The 22,747-nt window shown below is 41.1% G+C and overlaps 2 protein-coding genes across 14 annotated transcripts in view; both read right to left on the bottom strand.

Annotated features, from left to right (window-relative positions):
* kif1aa (kinesin family member 1Aa) overlaps positions 1-4,945 on the bottom strand; it is a 42,592-nt gene extending 37,647 nt beyond the window's left edge. For 9 of the 13 annotated variants that reach the window (XM_034582521.1, XM_034582525.1, XM_034582523.1 and 6 more), the window contains exons 1-2: positions 4,612-4,944; positions 2,744-2,912 (exon numbers count right to left, since the gene is read on the bottom strand). In XM_034582521.1, coding sequence (XP_034438412.1) covers positions 2,744-2,849 — 106 coding nt within the window. In that variant the 5' untranslated portion in view covers positions 2,850-2,912; positions 4,612-4,944. Of the gene's footprint in view, positions 1-2,743; positions 2,913-4,611 lie in introns of all 13 variants that reach the window. The other 4 variants (XM_034582516.1, XM_034582518.1, XM_034582519.1 and 1 more) reach the window with 1 other exon arrangement.
* A 6,194-nt stretch (positions 4,946-11,139) lies between these two features.
* ttc39c (tetratricopeptide repeat domain 39C) lies at positions 11,140-21,505 on the bottom strand. Its single transcript, XM_034583370.1, has 14 exons — positions 20,945-21,505; positions 19,665-19,713; positions 18,589-18,717; positions 17,440-17,554; positions 16,212-16,572; positions 14,411-14,579; positions 13,848-13,941; positions 13,642-13,749; positions 13,446-13,555; positions 13,236-13,359; positions 13,027-13,124; positions 12,828-12,932; positions 11,643-11,681; positions 11,140-11,541 (listed from the first exon to the last, which is right to left on the bottom strand). Exons 1-14 carry the CDS (start codon positions 21,088-21,090, stop codon positions 11,452-11,454), a joined length of 1,737 nt encoding a protein of 578 aa, XP_034439261.1. The 5' UTR covers positions 21,091-21,505; the 3' UTR covers positions 11,140-11,451.
* Positions 21,506-22,747: the final 1,242 nt, after the last annotated feature.

Genomic DNA, 22,747 nt, shown 5'->3' with positions numbered 1-22,747 from the left:
GCCACATTCACACTATACATGCTATATTCAGCAGCAGAGGCAGCACTAGTTGCCCGTGGTATGTTGTCTACTGCTATAGGTTGGTTTGAGTCTAGAAGACACAAATCTTCACAAGTGGAACTGTAGATGTCTATGTCTTCCCAAAATCAACATGACAGAGCAGTAAACATTGTGCTCAAGAGAATTGAAATTAAACGAAGTTGCAGGAATCCAGTCAAACCTCCCAAATAAAAGCTGCATTACAGACATTCATTACTCATTAAACTAGAATGGTACTCAGTGGAGCGCATAACTCCACCAAGGCCCGACAGTCCCCTTAAAGGAATCAAGCTGCATCACATTGCACATTATATAGATATTATTTTCGAAATACATTCCCAGGGAAATCAGTGAAAAGTTTGAAAAAACACTATCTCACAATGTTAAAGAAAGTGACCAAAAATCCCTGGATCATTCCACCAAGTTTCAGAGTAATTTGTCCAGTAGCTTTTGCATAATCCTTTTTTTTCCTACTTTTTCTGCTGCAAAATAAATGTTAAAACTTCTACCAACTGTTTGCACCCAGTAGCCCTCTAGAGGGAGGCCCATAACTCCTTCAGCTCGGTCCCCTGCATCTTAATTAAGGTCAGCGTGGGATGGAAGATCTCTCAAACAGCAAGATTACTGACATTCTCCTGCTTTGTGGGAACCGGGCTATTGACCCACACATGAGTGTCAGACAGCACAAAGCAGAGAGTGAGACAAACACAAAAAAACCAAGAACTCTTTCTTCTTCGTCCTTTCCTCAGCCCAGACTAGAGAAAGACAAAGGGGCATTTATACCCTGCCTCAGTGGCCCCTCCAGATACTGCAACCAATGGGCTTTTTCATGACATCAGTCTACTCACTTCCTCCAGCTCAAATCCACAGCCACTGACTTGGTTGTTTTCTCTGCCGAAAGACCGGCAGTCCACTGAAAGTGGCTCAGTTCTGATATAATATAAATTCTGTTTAATTTCTGGAGACTGAAAAAAAAGAATCGTGACAGGGGCCTGACTATTATCTGATCATACAAGTCTGGGAAGTGATCACTGTATTTAACAATTTTTCTCTTCTCTGAAGCGTTTACTGCAGTTTAGTAGCAAATAGAAAATTAAGATTGGGCCCAAGAGCCAGATTAAATGAATACCGGTCTAAAGAGAATTATAGCAAATATTTGTATTAGATTTTATTAACTCTAACTGTGATTGATAAATGAAAAGTCATTCTTTGGTGCCTTATATTTTAATGAAAGTGTAATCTGTGGAATATGTCATACACATGCTATAGTGCTTTGACAGCTTTGATATTGTATACTGTTTAATGACCCAAAGGACAATCTGTCCTCCAAAACTGTGAGTTGTATTCTCTCAGGATGTCTAAAAATAAACATTTTAACATCAAGGTGGGGAATATTACAGCATATAAGAAATAACTGGCCAATGTAGCATGAAGTTAAGCATAAGCAAAAAAATAAAATAAAGAATGTTAATTCAGAAAGCGTGTCTCCACAGAAATCCACAAGGTGAAAAACAGAGCCTCTGATCTAAGCTTATACAACAATGCTGCTGTACAGTCAAACATTCTGTGTAAAGTAACAACTCTTTAACAGACCCAACTATTTAAGATGTCTAAGCTTATGTAGTTTTTCGAGAATTAGTTTGATGGGGAACCAAATCACAAAATACAGCAAATCACACAGTTGAAATATGAAGGCCCAAAAAAAGCCACCCAGCTTGTTGTCTAGTCACCCGTGACATGAGGAAGGAGGGGTGAGATGGCTAAATTAGGCCAAACAGTAAATATTTCAGGAAGCCTCATCCATTATTGATGAATGGCTTTACCTTGCAAAGCAGACTATCGAGTGTCTTTCCAGTCTTCTCTCAACCAGTCCTCACTCTGCGCACTCTATAACCTGAGAAATGTGGCCTGCTCTGAACTACGTGAAAACTAAAACACAAATACTATAGATCCTGCAGAAAACTGACACTGTCATTTACTAATGAGGATTTTATAAAGGCACAATAATCAAGTTTCTTCCAAATCTTCTCCACCATTGTTGTACTTATTGTATAATTTGCATATGCGGCAGATTTGAATAGAAAGTGTAATTAAAAAATGTTGAAGAGGGAGCCATTTTTAAATCTGACTTAATCTGATGCATGAATAAATAAAAGGGCTTGTCCTACATAAATATCAGGTCAAATTTGCAGAGATTATGTCGCCTACAGTGTGATGTTCAAGAGATTTACAATGCAGGTGATTTCAATTTGATTTCTCCTCTATTACTCTATTGAGTGACTGAAAACATGGACCCTGCAGTAAATACACAGTTGTCAGTCCTGCAGAGAAGTTCTCCAGCACAAGAAAATTAGCTCTGATCTCAAAAGCCTTCATCTGAAATTAAAGACTCTCAGTAAATGTTCAGCTCATATCACGTGTCTTGTAGTAGGCCTTGCTGGTTTACCAGAGATTTGCACAGTCACCCCAGGTCCTACGCAGAGGAAATTTATCTTTTCAATAATCCTTCTCGCTGGAAAAGATTGAGCCCGTGCCTTCTGTTTGGAGAAGTGTCCCCCTGCTCAGGCTTACATCTGACTAGGTGCCAAACAGTTTCTACATGTTTGTCACGCCAGACAGTAAAACAGACAGTACATGTGGATATTTTCAAATGGAGGACAGGGGTAACATATTTCAGCTAAGAACTTGTGGTTAGAGAACTTACTGGTGGTGTTTCCAGTCATCTGAATGATGCATTTGCTGTCCTTTCCGATCTCCCTTGAATTGAAAGGGCGGACACGCACCGCCACCTTCACAGAGGCCCCTGACATGGTGCTGTCTTCCTAGCACCCACGGGGTGCCTTCTTTAGAGCCCTGGTGTCTGGCCTGCAGGTCTGTAGAGGGGAGCAGAGAGTGAATCCTCATTAATGTAATTCTTACAGTTTAACATGTTATGTTATGTTATGATATGACTTATATCTTTTAAATACGTTTGCTATAAAAAATGTAAGGGGCTGAGAGTAACACCTTTCAGCTGCCGTGATCAGCACAATGGAGGACGGCAGCCCTGTGCGGCTGTAACGTGAAAAGACCATGCATGGTCAGCTACAGCCAAGGGATACAGATGATAAAGCTAGCTGCAACAAAAGAAGTGCAGCAACAGCTAAATGTCAGGTTATTTCCCGGGATGACAATGGCAATGAAACCAGCCACAAATCCAGGGCCCGGCTCCGTTCAGCCGCTCGCTTTCACTAACAACCCGTAAGTCGTCCCTGTCTCCTAAAAGACTGCATGTGAACATTAAATCACTGTGTGATTTTAGCGTGTGCTGGAGCTACCATGACTCATCATCTGAGGCGATCCAATTACAATGGTTTAATGTTTTGTAATGTCAATAACTCACTTTAACAGTGAGAAATATGATACAATTAGCTTTCACTGCACGCCTCAGGTCAAACTGCAAATATCACAGAATAAAACGATCATCATTAAAGCATATGAACAAGAGTGGATGCCTTTTTTGTAACTTAATTTATGATGCAGATGGTTGACTGTTATATCAGTATTAATGTTCCAGCGGCTTGTGACTCAGATGTCCATCCTCCTCATCATCATCATCATATGCTGTGTCACCCTGCTTCCTGGTTTAACCTCCGCAGCTGGCAACCTCAACGCACTCATCTGTGAGACGTATGCAGGTTGACACTGATCCAATAGGAAAAGAGCAGCTATACTATAAACCACAGTACAATCAGGAAAAAAACAGCAGACTGAATAAAGAAAATAGGAAAATAAGAACGGGAAAATGGAAAAACCCAGTATCACGTATGTTTCGACAGGTGACGACGATGAACTCCCCCAGCCTGTCTTGTCTTTTGTTGCATCCCCACCCACATGCGAACAATTCTTCCATTCCGATCTAATGTGATTTCATCGACATATTTATGTATTTTGTCTTCTCCATGCATGGTCATAATCTGCACAGGCACAGGCCAATCAGCTGATGATGCAGCTCGGATGGGCGGCCACCATCTTCCCGGTGACAAAGCCAGGCTGTAATGTAATAAAGCATGCTGCTGTGCACTGGAGGACAGGTCGATATGATGTTATCATATTGCCCGTAAAAATATATAGCCATACATATACATACGTAATATATGTATAAATATAACTGCTGGTTCTTTAAGCATGACGAGGAGGAGCACTAGCTTGAGGCCTGTGTGTGTCTCCGGCTACATGTGATGATTCACAGCTGTCATTTCTTTACAATTACTTATTACGTCATTTTTACAGCGTTTGATACGTCATTTCTTCACTAAAGCTCCGTATCCAGCTCGCGCCCCGTGTTACAGTATTTGTTCATTCCGCCCGCACACTTATAAGACGTTTAAAATACTAAACAGACAAAATGTCAGTGGGCAGGGTGTGTGACAGTGCAGCTTTAATGTCAGTATTCCTCCAACAATGACAGCCTCCTCAATGGCCGCACCCAGTGCCCGTGTCCTCCCGGGGGCTCTCACACTGGGTAAATAAAGACAGTGTCATTAAAGCTGCATTGCCGGGGGGGGACGCAGGGGAAAACAAACAACCTACCTCCGCTACCGTGAACCGCAGCGAGTCTGTGGTGCCGCCGTCTGTTTGTCAGTCTCCAGCCCCGCAGCTGCCTCCACCTCCACGGGTCTCCTCCAGGTTCTCTCCGCCGCTGCCGCCGCCCGCTAACAGCCGCTGCTCTCCATGAAGGGGCTGAAGGTTCGTCCTGCGCAGCCCAGTCCGCCCTCCTCTGCCCTGCCCTGCCGCTGAGGAAGGTCGCTGGTCGGCCGGTTTGTTTTCTCCTCTCGCTCCTCGCTCCGGGGCGGTCAAAATGGCTCTGTTGTCTCCCTCCCTGTCTCTGAAAAGGATGCTCTCCAGCGCCACTGAGCCGGTGACATCACCAGCGAGGGAGGTAACAGCATCAATGCAGTAGTGGGACGAGAGGGGAGGGAGGAGGGAGGAGGAGGAAGAGGGAGGAAGGTCAGTGCCGCTCTGAAACACCTCATATAAGATCTGCACAAGTGCATGTATAAAAGCTATCTAAAGTAAAAATAATAATACAAGAATAAATTGATGAATATGGTAAAAGCAGACATAAGGATGTTAAACGCAACTGGATGAAAAGTGTGTGTGCGTGTGTGTGTGGAGGAGGGGAGGGCACACAAAGAAGAGTGTATAATGCAGTGCCTAATAGAAGCATGAGAATGTAGTGAATAAAGTTTAGTAGGTCAGGCCCAGGACATCAAGCTGAGACAGGAGAAAGAGTCTGCACACAGAAACAGGATTAAAATGTTAATGCTCTGTGGTGCCCCTCTGTCTTAATGTGATGCGAGGTGTCTGTGTGCAGTTTGCGTTACAGCTTTTGTATTCAGCGGTGTCCCATATCCTGTGCATACTCCGAATACTAACACTTCAATGATAAACATAAAATACATGCAGACCTTTCACACAGCATTTCATTTGTCAGAGCACAAGATATGACAGGTGCTATTAGTGACAGGTTCTGCTGTTCGCCCCCACATTGCAAAATTGTTTTGTCCCAGATTTGGCCCACATCCCACATCCAACATATCCCACTTACGACCCACATAACGTGGAAAGACGGCATTTGCTCGGTCCATTCCTGGTTGCCAGATCTGGGCCACAAGTAAGCCAAAGCAACCAAAGGTGCCACAGTTGTCCCAAACTCATGTTGTGCTATTTTCTATTTGCCATTTACCACACAGGCCACTTTGGGTTCACTTTAGAGGTGGTTGTCTTCGTAGTATTTCTGCACAGCTGTTTACTTTTATATAGATGGCTTAGTTCATTCAAATGCCCCCCAGTGAGCCTGCATGCTCAATACCAGGACCCTGAAACCATAGATCACCTAACTGACCCCTACAGAACATCACTGTAAAATCAATCAATCAATTTATAGCCCATATTCACAAATCACAATTTGCCTCAGTGGGCTTAACAAGGTGCAGTAAAAACCATAGAAACCTCACAGAGGGTCACACCCCTCTCCCAGGATGCACAGATGGGCAATCGATGCTACGTGAAGTAGAGCACATCAACAAAATGACAAGATTTAAAACATTCATGTGAAAAGACAGTGACTAATATAAATGGAGAGGTGTACTAATGTTTATACAAAGTATTTATACAAACGAAAATGTCTGACAGAGATGAAGGGAGCAGCAATGACAATTTTAATGATAGAGGTATTGCCAGTAATAGCAGTTTATGTGAGCAGGCATATTGTCTAGTTGTATAGTTGTTAATCATAATCCACAATTAGCTGCCACCACGATCACGATCCACAATCCCTGAGGTTTACTGAGAGTGTCGGCCACCAGTTGCTTTCAAGGTACAAAAAGTATAAGTAGGGTCAGCGACCTGTTTTCATTGAGTTGAACTTCCCACTCTGTATATACAACTGTGATGAATTTTCTGGTGGTCAGGGTTTGTGGAGCATATATAATTGTGTATTAATTCTATTTGGATGATTGTGACACTGTCATGCTGAGGAAATCACAAATGTTTTCAGTTACACATGTGCTTTTCCTGCAATGTCAAGTCAAAATGTCTGCCCTAAAATAGCCTATTTTTCGCCAAACTGGGGGATTTTATGCACCTAGACAGAAGTTTACATCCAACAATTTACAATCGTAACACACACACATAAAAAAAATTGTTTTAGGCTACCCATATTTTAAATTTTAATCCTTTAGACCAACAAATCACTTTAAAAAATGATTGACTTAAAATATGAATACAAAAATTATTGTAATTTTTTTGCATCTAATCAACGATTTTACGTTCTCCTGGTCACAGCCTCTGTAAATGCTGGGCCTAAAATAACTTTTAGATTGAGCACACAAGCTGAAGTGCACTCGACAGTCATTCAGCTGATTGGACGGATGAGAGGACCAGACCTAAGAGGGTCAACGTGTCCTTGGACAGGTGACCTGACCCACGCTATTGGAATTACGGCCATATTAATTAGGCGGCTACAAAGGTTATCGCTACCAGATGAGTAAATGATCTTTTCACTGTCGTCCATCTTGAGATAAAGGCATAGATGCATATTTAAAAGTAGAATGGCACTCATAGAGCACATACCTCCACCAAGGCCCAGAATCTGACCAGTAGCTTTTGACTTGTTGCACGTCTCCAGATCCTACGGATACTATCTGCCAAACAGATGCCTCTATGTTTTTAAATGTCTTCATGTTTACATCTTGAAATAAACTATCAATGGATTTTATGAGAGTATTTTACCAAGCTTGTATTAAGATAAAACGGTGGGACAAAAGGGACTCTCCGTCTTGTGGTAGGATACTTTGGCATCTCAGGTTTCAGGCTGAGTGAAACACAATTCAATTGTGACCTTGCTCTTTGCACAGTCCTACCATTACTACTGATCTTACCCACTCTCTCTCTCTCTCTCTCTCTCTCTCTCTCTCTCTCTCTCTCTCTCTCTCTCCATCTCTCTCTCGCACACACACACACACACACACAGACAAATGTGATTGATGTGTAACGTCCCTCTTGGGGCCTCTCTGTCTCCCCCCATTTCTACCTGACTGCTTTATCAAATAATCACCATTAGGATGTCAAGGTGTAATCCATACACTGAAACAACCCACTGGTCGAAGTGTAACCCAATGTTTCAAGGCAGCAGAAAAAATATAAGAAGTGTGTGTGAATCAGAAGGATGATGTCACTCCCGTGAATCACCACGTCACTGGTTCAAGTATCCTCAAATACACTCTGTTGTTTCTGTGTTAAAGTGAAGTAGGCCACGTTGATGGCTCAGTTTTAGAAGTGAGCGAGAGTTATTTAGGACGACCAGCGTCCACTACAGGAAGATGGAGGAGGAGTCCGTGGTACTGTCTCCGTTCAGCCTTCCAGCTCTGCTCTGCCATGTCTAAATTCAGTCGCGCAGAGGCCTGAATAATTTATTGTTTGAGTGAGCGGAGTGTGACAGACAAGTTTCCTTAAAGAGAGGAGAGGCTCTCGCTGGGTCTCTATCTGAGCATGTAGAGCTCACACTGCTCACATCCAACATGGAAACAACAGAGGCAAAAATATCATGAGGTGAATTGTAAATGTAAGGATGATTCAATGAAATCGAGATTGCTGCTCATCTCATGCTCAGTAAAATAAGTGTATAAGATTATTATGACAATAAAAAATAATGATGAAATCTATTTTATGACCGATTTTTGAAGAAATTCAAATTAAACACACACGCACAACCTTGTTGTTCTATTTTAGTGAGGACACTCAACAACATTATGCATTCCCTAGCACCTTAAGCTAACCTTAATTATCACAACTCAATGTCTAACCCTAAGCAAGTCTTCACTCTCGAACAGCCCTTTGAAAAATGGTCCTTTTAAAGATAAATGTACACACACACACACACACACACACAATGTATTTATTTTGATACATCACAATTTGTTGTTTTTATTTGTTCATTTTATTATTTGCATTAATAATCTGCTTCTTCATCTTACTGAATCTGTAAAATAATTGTTGTGGACTAAAAGTACAATACTTGATTAAATGTGCTTTAGTTACATTACACCAGTGAGAATTCTCTTCTGACATCATGACGTTATGACTCAATATCAAGACATGGGAAAATACAGCACATCCCACATTCCGTCTGTGAGATAAGCTCCCTCTGCTGGAGCAAACATATATGCATAGATTAAACAGATAAAAGGCAAGTTGGGATAAAAAGCATCCGACAGGCAGGGATAACTTTATATCGTAATAATAGTAATTTAATCATAGTGATAATAATTCCATTTAATGACATCATTAATACTTTATGATGATGAATAATTGGTTAATCTAAATAAGCTGTAGGTCATTTTTCTAAACGTATTACTGCACTACATGACGTCATTTTCTGACTTTATAGTGATGTCATGATGACATAATTCCCAGTAAATGGTCGTAAATTATTTCAATCGATATAAGCTTTAGATCATGTCTTGCAGAGACACCTTGGAAAATGCATTTTTTGAGCTATGCATGCCGTCATTTTCTGATTTTATTATGTTCATTTTACATGATACTATAACATAATGGGGTTATTTGGTTGATACCCTGCCAACGCTATGCCGGCACCCAGGGGAACAACCAGACATGGCAATAAGACATTTCAAAGTGATTAAACAAGGACATTGAACAACATTCATTTGTGACCGTTACGTTAAAAGAAGGGCATAAACTTGTAAAACTACCCAGTGTTTGTGGTGTCTCCCAGTGGTTCTGTAGGCCAGATGCTCACTTATATGCTACAGGCACAGAACAGATGTCTGCCACCATTTGACATACAGTTTCACCAAAAACATGTCACACGTAAACATAACACGCACAAAGGTTGCTAGATTATTGGAGAACAGTTTATTGTAGAGTTCAGTGACACATTGGAACACCGTCATCCTCACGTTACCTCAAGTTCAACAAAATCTCATGACAAAAGGAAAAAGTGACAGAAGAATTTGGTACAGCAGGTAAGTGACATCTTACTGACATTTCACTGATCACCACATCACTTGCATGGCACCAACCACTCACACAGTGCTCCTCTTAACATTTACCACAATTTACATCCACCACAGCCACAGGGGGATGACTGGCTTAAACTGACCAGCTTAGTGTGAGCAAAAACAAATCCATCCATTTTCTTAAGCATTGGAAGATAAACACAGATAGTTGTTGTTGAGAGACTTTGTAAATGAAGATGTTCTCTTCTTGATTATATTGCTCAGATGAACCATTACTCAGCTGGCGATACCCTGCACAGAATCATTCATATGTACAGTGTGAAACTCTGTTGAGATATTCATTCATCATGGAATGGAATGGAAGATCACACTACCACTGCAACCTGACAGAATTTGCAGGTGCAAGACTCATTAAAATAGCATCATGTAAATGGTGCTTGTAAAAGTACAACTTTCGGCTATGTAACAAATTAACTCTTCACTGTTATGGACGAATTAAAAAGCTTGTATCACTAAAACACTATCAAAATAAGTCATTAGTAATATATGTTTATTAGGCTGACATGTAGCAGCACCAGTCAGTGGTAACATTACAGTACTGCATGTACCGCAGTACAATACCTTGATGTATTGGCACAGATGGACACGCAGGAACATTTGACTTCAATAAAGCGACTGTTCCCCTGCCATACGATGCATAGTGCACAGATCAACGTTTGTTTTCATATAACATCGTTGTGAAGTGTTGTGATTTCTCATTTACTATACATGTATCAACTACTTGAGTGTGACACAGCAGCCTAGTTGTCACGACAGTATGTGTGATTTTAGGTGAACAGTTTCTAATTAGACTACAAGGTTTATTGTTTAAAGTCCGTTGTGAATATAAGTGGCCCCTGTGTGATATGTGTCCACGTCCTTTTGCAATTGACAAGCAGATTTGGAAATTTTTATGAGCAGGACACTATGTATTAAATGACTGCTGGTCCTTTGTAAGAATGTATAAAATCAAACATTGTATTTGATCAACACTCCCTAACCCTTTTCATGATATGTGATATGGCGAAGGAATTAATTATATTGAATTATTTGGAGAAGATGTTCTAAAATGTCATCTGCATGTTTTAACAGAATGTGGAAAACACTACTATCTGAATCTTTTATTACTTTATAAAGTTACTATTAAGGGAGGAACGGTACGATCTCTTTAGAATGTTACTTTTACGTGCTGAATTGCTCACTGAACGGGTGGAATTGAAATCCTCCAAACACACAAGTTCAAGAGGAAAATTGTTAACTAGCTAGCTTAAACATTAGGGTGCAGAAAACACGTAAAGGAACAGTTACAGAGAGGAGGAAATATACTTGTTTGTCCTCTTTCAGTTTCATCTCTGTGCGTCCAGTTCAGACGTAGCCCAGGGACATGTTTAGTCTCGCTTAGCATACAGACAGGAAGTGGAAGGGGAAACAATGAGCTCCAACGTTAAATTGAAACTAAACATCATCTAGTTAACTATTGGGTGTCCCGAACCATGAGTTTTCCAGGTTTGTGCAAAAACAAAAAACCATGCTTAAAGATGTAATCGGTAATTAGCTTGCTGGTCAACAACAAGACAAGTTACAGCATAGTTAAGTATAATATATATAGGCCTATATATAGAGCACAGTTTGGCATGAACACCCTCTATGTCTGCACAAAGATTGAAACCTCATATCAGCCTGTTTAACGAGGAAGACGACAAACAAGCGTATTTCTCTGCATCTGTATAAGAATGACAAACACAGGAGCCAGTTCAAGGGGATGTCAAAGAGTTGGTTTGAATGGCTTAAAAACGTGTCTTCAAAAAGCCGTGAGCACAGCCTGAGCTGTCACAGCTTCTTCCTGGAGTCACTGCGCCACTACCTCCCTCAACGAGGCCAGGGCGGAGTGGATGCGGACATGAAGCCTGTTCTCAAAGTCGTAGCTCGTAAAATCCTCCTAAGAACGTGACAGAGATTTATTTTGAACATTTAATGTACTGTATGTGGAAAAACACAAAGTAAATTTCAATGGAGATGATTACTATGTGAAGATTTTACCTTTGCTTGAAGTAGCAATGATCTTCCCTTTCCCACTGTCTGGATTGCAAAGTAAAAAAAAAAAAAGAGTGGGTTATAACAGAGCATCATTAGAATTCAATAATGAATCGACCTAGCAATTTACAAACCCCCCGTTTATCTCATCAGCTCCACACTTGGCATGTGTACTGTTAATGGCCCAGGGAAGTGCAGTGGGATTTGGACACATGATACATCCAATATTAATAAAAATTGAATAACAGGAAACCAGCGCTTTGTGGTGGGGGGGGGGTGCAGTGTGCCTTCAGTCTGTGGAACGAGTTGAAGATGTCTTCTTCTACATGCTCGGAAAAACTACAGCAATGGTCGACAGCTGAGTCAAACCACTGGTCAAATTTGCTATTTAGATCATTTCGATAAAAAAAATTTTCATTTCACTGAATCGGACTGACACAAACATTCTCGGGTGCTGATCTCCGTCATATAATAATAATAATAACTTTATTTGTATAGCACTTATCTAACAAGGTTATAATATAATTATAATCTTTAGCTGTACCTTGGCGTCATCAGGTGTTTCAGCCATTTAATCGCAATAACGTTAAAAGCCGAACCTGAGGGTACGCTGAGGCTGAAGGTAAATCTGACTGGCTACTGGCTTGTATGGCAGTGCTATGAAAGTCATGTGGCCCACTCAGTAGATCAGACGCCATTACCTCTATGCCTTTTTTAAAACTAAACTAAATACCTACTCTCATAGGCAGCAGAGTCAGAAGCTGTCATATTTGAGAACTACATAAATTGTGGCTGCAATAAAAGTGAGATAAAAGGAATAAAGGAGTTAAAATAATACAGTAGTGTCTGAATTAGATATCGGATGTGAGAAACGCTTTCCTATAGAAATATATTTTGAGCAGTGATTTAAATATAGGTAATGAGTGGGCGAGTCTAATCTCATCAGGCAGGAAGTTCCAGAGCCTCAGGGCCCTGATGGAGAAAGCCCGGTCACCCTGAATAACCTTCCTTGACCTAGGGACAGCTAATAATGACAGGCTGGCTGATCTCAGGTTACGAATGAAAAACATTGACTATGAAATCTTCACTGCAGATAAACCAGGTAGGATGAACACAACGTTTTCTAACTTCACTCTGGTTTAGAACGAGCACTGATTACAGAAATACCAACACTATGTGCAACTGACTGACCTCAGGTTGTGCAAGGAGTATACATCCCAGTTCATAGACAGCATATGGTTGAACATATGAGTTGATCTGCCGTCCATAGTCGTCTCTAGCAGCCAACTGGAGTGACTGGATTCCACAGAGAATGGATACAAAAAGCATGATGAGTAACATCACCAGTTTAGATCATCTGTACTGATTCACTACTCGTGTGGGCTGATACCTGAACAGCGTCTCTCATATTCCCATGACATTTGTGAATGGCACCGAGAAGGAGATGTTTCAAGCCTCTGCACGAAGCATCATCTACACTCTGTAACACTGAGCAGACGCAAGAGGATCTTATCACACACAGAAATGAAATCAAAGTCGTCGAAATCTGACTGCAGCTAACGTGGTTATGCTGGTGTGAGTCATGCAGGTCACACTCACCCTGATTCATTATCTGCAATTTAGATGAGGAGCAGTTTTGAAGTGCTTTCCACAGATATAGCACTTCGATTACACCAAGGATGCATAGCTCTCTGGTGGGAGATGTCTTTCTCAATCTCTCAGCCTGCAGAAATCCGACAGAGAAGGACAATTTGATTTTGGCTTGTGAAAGAGGGAAAAAAAAAAGGTAACATTTGCACGGAGACCCACCCTTTTGACAGCAAACTGCTCTATCTGGTTGTTTTTCCTCTTAAAGAGCTTCTGCACATCTTTGAAAACTCCACTCGCTCCATCCAGGTCGCCAGAAGCACCCTGACACACTGCAAAATGACAAAAGGGACTTTGTAGGACACAGATTGGAAGCATTCCAACAGTGCAGGCATCCGTTTGTGTGTGTGAGGCTCACCGCCGGTTAAGTAAGCGTAGTAGCACTGTGACCAGCGCGACTCGTTCTTCAGCCTCTCAAACGACCTGTACGCATCTTCAAAATTCATCTCTATCATGCTACACCATCCTGACACAATGACAAGCACACAGAACAAAACAAATCATTTGCTGCACTGTACACCTCCTACCCGTATATCACAGCTAACCTGGTGAGGAAACACGTACCAATCTCATAGAGACACACATGCTGGATCTCTCTTTGGTCTGATGCAAGCTCTAAAGCATCATGGAAACAGGCCAAAGCACTGTTGATTTGGCACTGGGGACACGGGAGAGAACACAGACACCAACAGGTGACAGTTAGACACGCATCTAGATGAGTAGCTGGTTGATCAAATGTTGATGAGTGATGAACCATCTGTCATGTATATTAATTATATTATGTTTGAACAGGAGTTGCTTAACTGATAGATGATGATTCTTTTTAGATTTTTCTTTAGAATTATTTGTCTAACATGCCATATATTATATATATATATAAATATAATAAAAATAAAAATAAAAATAAAAATAAAAATAAAAATAAAAATAAATATAATATATATATATATATAATAAATAAATAAAAATAAAAATAAATATTATATATATATTTATACTTGCCAACTTATGTCTTTACTCAGCATCACAGACTAGACTATCAAAGCCTGAACTCTGTCAAAGGCTACAGTCAACATTGATCATTAGGCTAATTATAATATTATCCGCCCTGAATCTAAGGTTCATACCTCTAGCCTCTGAACCCGTCCCTTAAAGAACATGAAGAGCGATGAGTTGGGGTAAACCACCGACTTTCTCTGCAGAATAGCCTTGGCCTCCATTAGCCCTGCATGTGTGTCAGAGCCATCCAGAGCGAAGAAAGGAAGCACTACCGTGTGGTACCACAGGAGGGCCAACCTGAGCAACACAACAGCAGAGTCTTCTTAGACTAAACTTGAATCTCAACATTATTGTGTGTTAACCTGAACATGTAGGTAAAGTAAACATGCTCATGATACGACAGATGAAAAGGGCACTGACATGTTGGTTCACATACAACTGATGCACAGGTAAACAAACCATTATAACTGAGGTTTCATTTAAAAGCTCATACTTCAATAGCAGATTGAGTTTTCCCAGTGGTCATGGAATTTACCTTTCTTAAAAGCACTTTGTTGATTCTTTCCCACATTGCAAAGCTCCTGCACTGCTACTGAATGAGCTTTGCTTTGACATTATTTAGTCGACTTTCACTTTCAACATCAAGAAAGAACGACAATCTGCTGATGAAGATGAACTCATATGATTGAAAACTCTAGGACAGCAACCATGTGGGTTTTCTGTCTGCTGAATTACTATAGTTTCAAATTGAATTTATGCTAAATATGCGACATATGTAGTCTTCATACACAATAAAGGAGAGTGTTATTTAAGATAATGCAAAACGTTAAGATAATGCTCTGCACAAGGCCCTAAGTATCATGGATAGCAATGGGAGAGTGTAAGGGATTTGATTTCATATTTCTTTATTCTATTTTTTTTTTTCAGGTTCAGTGTGTAAGATTTAAGTGAGAGGGACTATTGTTAGAAATTTAATATAAAATAATGCTAGTGATGTTTTCACTAGTGTGTTTCATCTAAATTGTACAAATTGTTGTTTTCTTTACCCTAGAATTGGCCTTTATATTTACACCAGGAGCGGCTCCTCTCTACCGAGGCCGCCATGTTTTTTACAGTAGCCCAGACTGGACAAACTAAACACCTTTTGAGTTTTTATGACAACTGAAGGCTAGCACAGGTTCTCTTTCATGTTTGGAAGGGGTGGGTGAGGTGAGGGGTAATTAGCTCATCAAACTATTTATATTTTTTAGGGTCACAAACGAAAGACCACTGACCATCATGAAACCTACAAAGGACAAAAGATAAATATTATTTTAAAGCTGCATCAAAAGATTTCTGCTACTTGGTGGCAGCACCAAAAGTTGTAAAGAACATATTATCACCTTATACTCGAAGATTATGTCATGGTGTTCCCTACTTACACATTCATTAATTAATGTAACTACAATATACTGTATACACCCGATTGTTTCTCTGTTTTGGTGTCCAGCTCCTGATAAGAAATAGCTGTCTCTTCTGCTGTGAAACGCTTCACTACAGCTGGTTGCTATCTTTGTCTTCTTTCAGTGATGGACAGATACTTAGTGGGTTAACCAAACCTGTCAAGTTGCAGGCCCAAAAACCAAAACTATTTGCTGAAAGACATTAAAATGCTGCAGAGTCATGAGATGGCCATCTATGTGACACCTTAAAAAAATGAAGACATTTGATGCAATTATTTATAAGAGCAGCTTTAAACTGTTAAATCAACAATAGTTTTCGATTTTTTTACTTTTCTGTCAGCTGAAATACTCCAGTTTCAAATAGCATTTGAATTTAGGACAAGAAGAAATATATGCAAAATATGAGACATATGTTATCATCATATGCAATAAAGGAGAGCATTAAAAATGGCAATGCTATGAAATGATATTGGTTGAGCCCACTCACGTAGCCAGCGGCGCCTTCATGTCCTTGCTCTCGCTCGCATACATTAGGGAGGAGAGGCCCTGGAGTCTGTCCCCGGGAAAACCCAGAAGGTTGATAATCTTGAGCAGGTGTGGCGGCACCATTGAGATGCACAAATGGAAAAGGCCGTAGCCGAAGCTGACGGAGCCCTTGAGTCGGTCCAGGGCCTCGGGCGTCACGCCGTTCTCCAACGGGGCGTTGTGGTTGGCGTTGTCTGCTGACAGGGAGTCCTGGGTGACAGAGGACCTGCGCTGACAGGTCTCCTGCAGCTGGCTGATGTCACTGTGGCACTTGTTGTACATTTTCCAAGCCTTACGAAGAATCCAGCCTCCTTTGATGTAGGCTGTTAATGGAAATAAGCAACTAGATACATTCAAGAAAAATCCATAATTTACAATAATTCATTAAGCAACAAATGATTATTAGCAATACTTATATTTGCATGATGCATCTGAACAACAGATCAAACTAAAAATATTCAAATAACAATTAGACACAACTAAAAACATGAGTGATTAATAGTTAAAATAATGAATTCTGTCACTTCAATTGATTAATTAACTAGGCAATAGTTTCAGCACTTCATTGATTAAATAATTACAACTCCAGATAACTTAAATCATAACAGGGAGTTTGACTCAGCCTGGGAAAACTCTTATATTTTGTCTTTGGTGGCGTTTGAGAAAGCTTCCTTATATCTGACAAAAACCCTGGTGATGTCATAGTGGAGGGTCTAGCGAAACCTGCTATTGGTTGCATTATGGGAATTGTAGGATCTTGCATTTTTAAAGCGAAGGACATAAAATATAAGAATAAAGTGTTTAAAGTAAATATTTCGGGCCTCTGTTTCTTCCATTTGGACCATTTCTCTTTTTTGAATATGTCTCCTGTAAATCAAACACCTTTATGATAATGCAATTCTCAATCACTTGAGTGTCCCTTTCATATTTGAAGTATCTGCAAATACCAATTCTAAAGTAAAAATAAGAATTCATAACAGAGGTATAGTAATTTCACGAGATTAAAGTTATTCCTTATTTACATTTGTAGAGATCCTCCCAATTATCTAATCTGCTCTTCACTTTCTATATTAGTTGTCATAGTGTTCATCAGGTGTGAGTACATGCATACAGACGTCACCATGGTGACACAGTGCTCCAAATACTGATTACCATGAGAGACACACATTTTGCCGGTTCTTTTGAATTACCAGAAAGTTCCTGTTTGACAAAGGAGAGCACTGCGAGGTACACCTGACAGTCAGCAACGATGATCTGTCTCTGAAGGCGGTCCACCACAACAACACCTGACCTTTGAGAGTCCATCTGTAACACACACACACACACACACACACACACACACACACACACACACACACACACACACACACACACACACACACACACACACACACACACACACACACACACACACACACACACACACACACACACACACACACACACACAGATTCATTAATCTGTATGCACCCTGCAACTTGTTTCCCCACTGGCTGCTCGCCAGAGGAACAGGAAGTTCCTCCCGAGAGCTGCTAGACAGCCCCCACACTGCTCATTCAGTTTGTTGATTACATTTCACAGAAGTACTAATTCAATCTGTGAGTAGGTTTGGCATGATCTCACTGCTGCCTGCATCATTAGACCTGATGCCCACCACGTAAACATTGTTATCAGTACTGTAGCCTGCTCTGGCTGTGATATTAGCAGATGTCTGCAGTAATTGAAACTAGTTTGTTCACAGAAACTTAAGCCGTTTTCAGACATGAACTTCTGAGAATACAATTGTGCTTGGACTTGGTCCGTAGTTTACCTTTAACCTATGAAGAACGCAGTAGGAGACTCTCTGCTCAGACGTATTCACAACAACACAGAAATCTCCAGTGTTCAGGTAAGGGGGGGAGCAGCAGGCAGAGGCAGGATGTAACGTATTGATTCTGCTGCAGAGATCACGTGTTTTTGTTTGCCGCACATCAATACTGGCATTGACCCTTATCCCAAAAACTCTCTTGACATCTTTGTCGGTGTCTTCTACGTGTGTAGATATTTGTTTTATTTTTTAAATTTTACACGTGTTACCGACACGTGTTAGAAACGTTATGAAAACCCACTCGCTTGTGGTGAACCCGACAGAGGATCTCCTGATGTGCATCGGCTCATTCGGACATACTCAGCAGTTTTTAACCGGGGGACTAAAGTCTGGAGGCTCCCACTTGGACATTTGCGAACTCACATACAGCCACTTTCAGCTTACATAACTATTATTGGGAGTTCAGTGCATGTCTGAAAGCAGCTTTAGTGAAATTGTATTCTGTGTCGTTCATGCACAGTTTTGCACTCACGCTCTTCTTTATCTTGTTTCTGATTGTCTCTATCACTCCGGCGCTGTCGCTCTCACACAGTTTCTCAGTAGTCCTCAGGTCATCACAGGCCGTCTGCATCTTCTCCTCCTCAAATGTCATCATGGCATTCTGCAGTGAAATGCAGCATGAAATCCTTACACACGGTCTTACATGGTGGATAAAAACATTGTAATGTCTTATTAGTCTGATATTGGATTGTCTCGTTTCACAGTGTAAATCTACGCTTTAGCTGGATTACAATCCTGTAATAAGAGTGAAGGAGTGTTATGCAAGAGTCTTAACAAGCAGACGAGGACAAAGGGCTCTTTCTGTGAAACAATGAATGGAGAAACACGGTGACATCTATACAGCTGAGTGTTTGGGATCAGAATCCCAAAATCTTTGATGTGATAAAAAATCACACATGAAGGAAGGAGGAAATACTTTATAATATATTGTATATTTTTGTCAATATTAGAGACAGGCCCTATGGTTTCACCCACGTACAATATTAGCTGTTCTACATTTAATTATGACTGTCCACATATGAAGGCTTGCCATGATGGTCAGAAGTCCCCACCCCCACTGCCTTCAGGGCTATTTAGCATGTGGATGACATCATCTTTGCCTTCATATGGTTTGTGTCGACACGAGGGCCAGCGACAGCTATGTGTGTGTGTGTGTGTGTGTGTGTGTGTGTATGTGTGTGTGTGTGTGTGTGTGTGTGTTTGAAAACTCTCCCTCGCTCATCAGTGATGGGCGCAGCATTATAGTAATGTGCTTCCCTGCAAGAGCAGTACTGATCTTGAGAGGAAGATGCATCCATTATGTTAATGGATGGAAAAAGCACAGGAGAGGATGCCAGTGGTGACAATGATGCAGTCAGTTTGACACGTTGGCTCATTTCAGGACTTGATACCACCGAACGTGGTTTTCCTGGAGGGTAAAAACTTAACCGTGACCATATGGGCTCTCCTGCTGAATCAATTATATTAATAGCTGTTTTACCATTTCTTAACACTCATTGGAGGTTTTATCTATTTGATCATTTCATCACCAGCTGAGAGGAAACTCACCAGGAAACTGACGAAACTGGCCCCGAAGCTCATCAGTGGGCTCTGGCTCCTAGAGAGAGAAGAAACAACCACAAAACGAAGCAGACACAAAGAATTGTTGAAAATTATAATCACAATAACATCTCACTCGTGGCCGTGCAATACAGAAGCCTTAGCAACGCTCTGTCTCAGGAGTATGAATTGTAGCTTTAAAATGTGTTTGAGACTTTAGTTATCATTTTAGTACACGTATTCATAATCATGTACAGATACAGATCCTCTTGTCTCTGGTGTAGGTGCCTTCCTGGCGCCAGCAGGTCGGAAAATTCCAGTCTCAAATGCACAATGCATGTTAAGTTATTTGTGTCGGACAGATCAGTCTGATCAGGGACTTGGATCAATTGGTTCGAAATTCTTGACCTCCAAAAATGCTACATAAGCAATATGTAAACTTTGTTTCTACGAGACACCTGACTGACACAATCCATTTTCCTTTAACCCTTCAGTGTTTTGTGCCCATTTGTGTCTGCATGTATTGAGTGAGTCATTTCCAGCACAGAATCTTGAGGGGAACTTAAGGGGGCAACACATAACTTTTCCTTCTCGGGAACAGAGCAAACACTTCATGACTGATGTCAATGACGTTCTGTTGACGTGGAGGAGAGACATTTCTTAAAAACAAGTGGCTTATAGATAGAGATAAAATAATCCACATGCTGGTCACATGCTCAAGCCTAGATGTGCACCGTTTTTATCGTTGCTGTTGATGAATAATGGAGGGGAGCTTAGTTTAATAAGAATATAGACAGATATATATAGATATATATATATATAACCATTTGCGTCATCTTTTGAGTCAATATATAATGTAATGGATGTTTAGAATGTCTATATTGATTATACTTGTACAATGTGTGATGATGCCTGAATAATAATACAAAATCAATCAATCTTAGAGTCCTGTGACCTTATGAGAATGAAAATGCCAGATGCTCAGTTGGAGGTGGTCTGTGTCAGGGGGAAGCTTCAGGGAATCCCAGGCAGGAATGACACCCGGGGGCCACAGACCCTCACTCACTGATCAATAGCCTCCCAAAGCAAAACCCAATCATTCATTTGGATTATATTGTTATGATGATATATGTATGAAGCCATTGGTTCAGTCAGTACATGCTGTACCCTGAGTTACATCCAATGTGTTAGCCACTTGCAGCATTTTTCTTGGAGATTATTAGTCCTTGTGCAATTACAGATCAATGCATTAAACATATCGTCTGATAAGAAATCAAAGATAATCTCACCTGTATCTCCTGAAGAGCTCGTCGCTCTCCTTGAATCCGTTGTTGAGCAGCATGTTGATTCCTTGCAGAGCCATCTCAGCATCATCTATGTACTCTGCCTTCTCCTCCACCTGCTGCTGCTGCTGCTGCTGCTCGGGACCCGCCATTGTTTATACCACCGCTGAGAGGCTGCGGGATCACTCCCCTGCGATGGAGAAATAAATATGATGTGGATGCGTCTCCGAAACCAACCCGCATTGGTTTATTTCCACAGACAGGGGACACGGATTGAAACAGGGACGCGCCTCTGGTTCGGCCGGAGAATTAAAAAAAGCAGCTTCTGCAGATCCCAGCCGTCTGTGCGCCTCAGGGAGAGGCCAGCGGTGTCCAGACGGACTCAGTCACTCTGCAACACCGACGCACTATCAGCATTGTTCGCTTCTTGCTGAGGTCACTCACAAACCAACACACCGTCGGTCGTTAGTAGATCAGCCATCCGTCCCTTTGCAGCATCCGATGCATTACATTACATAACACAGAGCGAGCATCCAGGCTGCTCCGCCTGCCCCACGTAATGCGCTCGTCGAACGGCCTGGCGTCATAACGCACAGCGCATCGTGCCGGCAGGATGGAGGGAGGAGAAGCCCGCTGAGGCGAAGCTGCATCCTGTCAGCCTCCATCAGTCAAGCTCACCCCTCCCATCCTCCTCCTCCTCCTCCTCCTCACATCCTCACCCATCCTCACCCACAGGCTCCAGCCAACCGACGCACAGCCGGAGCAGCCTGCAGCCACAGTTCAGTTTGTATTTAAGTCAACTCCTCAGATCTGTCTTTTTTCGAGTCGTCTGTTTGAGTTTTGCCTTTTGTTTCTTCCTGGGCCTGCTCCTTGTTTGTGCTATTTTTTGTTTAATTGGATCTGCCTTCTGCCTCGCTCTGACTATTTGGGTCCACCTGCTCTCTTCACAAACCCTGACAGATACAATGGAACAAATCATGTGCATGTTGGATATTTTTCAACGTCCACATGACAGAACAGTCATATTATAACACGGTTCTGTTCAATAGCTGATTGTCAACTTATTGTAAATAGATGAGATCATACAGCTCTGGAAAATATTAAGAGACCTGCAATCCAGATTGGTCTTAATTCTGCATCTCTACATACATGGCAGCCATTTAATTCCAGCGTCTGTTGAATTTGGAATTTGGCACAAATGTTATCAGTAAATGTTCATTTAATTTTACCATTACTATTAATAATAAAACCAGAGGAATTGATAATCTTGCAGTGGTCTCTTTAAATCTTTTTCCAGGTCTGTATATATATTTTTTGCAAACTGCTTACAATCACACCTGTTCATAGAGAAGCTTGTTAGCACTCTGGATTTTTCAGAAGGATTTGTGCCTTATTTGTTGAGAACTTTACAAAAAGTATGCAATGTTAAAGAAAAATACCTGGATCCCCTTGATGGAATCAGTCACAAAAGTGAATGGGTTCTTCCTTGGTCCCAACCCCAGCCTTACACCAGGTTTCAAGAAAACCAGTTCAGTTTTGTGTGATCCTGCAAACAGACAGACAAACAGCAATGAAGACATATGACGAGTTTAAGAGTTCAATCAAAGATCTACTAAATAGTCTAATTTTTGACTGGCTGTGAAACTGTATGATGGACAATAAAGTGCACAGCAGAAAAGACAGGGGACCTTTTACAACTGGAAAAGTTACACTGTTGTACAGTGTAACAGACCAGCTTTTAACCTAAGTGGAGGAAGTACTCACAGGTTTTACTTAAATTGTTTAAGTACTTGCTTTAAAATATACTCA

Source organism: Hippoglossus hippoglossus, chromosome 4 (genome assembly GCF_009819705.1).
Source record: "Hippoglossus hippoglossus isolate fHipHip1 chromosome 4, fHipHip1.pri, whole genome shotgun sequence".
Taxonomy (NCBI): domain Eukaryota; kingdom Metazoa; phylum Chordata; class Actinopteri; order Pleuronectiformes; family Pleuronectidae; genus Hippoglossus; species Hippoglossus hippoglossus.
Note: the sequence above shows the minus strand (reverse complement) of the source record. Positions and strands in the feature narration are given on the sequence as shown.

Bases quoted from the DNA above. Each gene is read 5' to 3' on its own strand.
- ttc39c (XM_034583370.1), bottom strand. From the start codon at position 21,090: ATGGCGGGTCCCGAGCAGCAGCAGCAGCAGCAGCAGGTGGAGGAGAAG. The intron at 17,555-18,588 runs GTGAGTGCAAAA...TGTGTGTTACAG, and splicing joins GAAACAAGATAAAGAAGAGC to ATGGACTCTCAAAGGTCAGG. The intron at 13,360-13,445 runs GTGGGTCTCCGT...GGATTTCTGCAG, and splicing joins AGCAGTTTGCTGTCAAAAGG to GCTGAGAGATTGAGAAAGAC.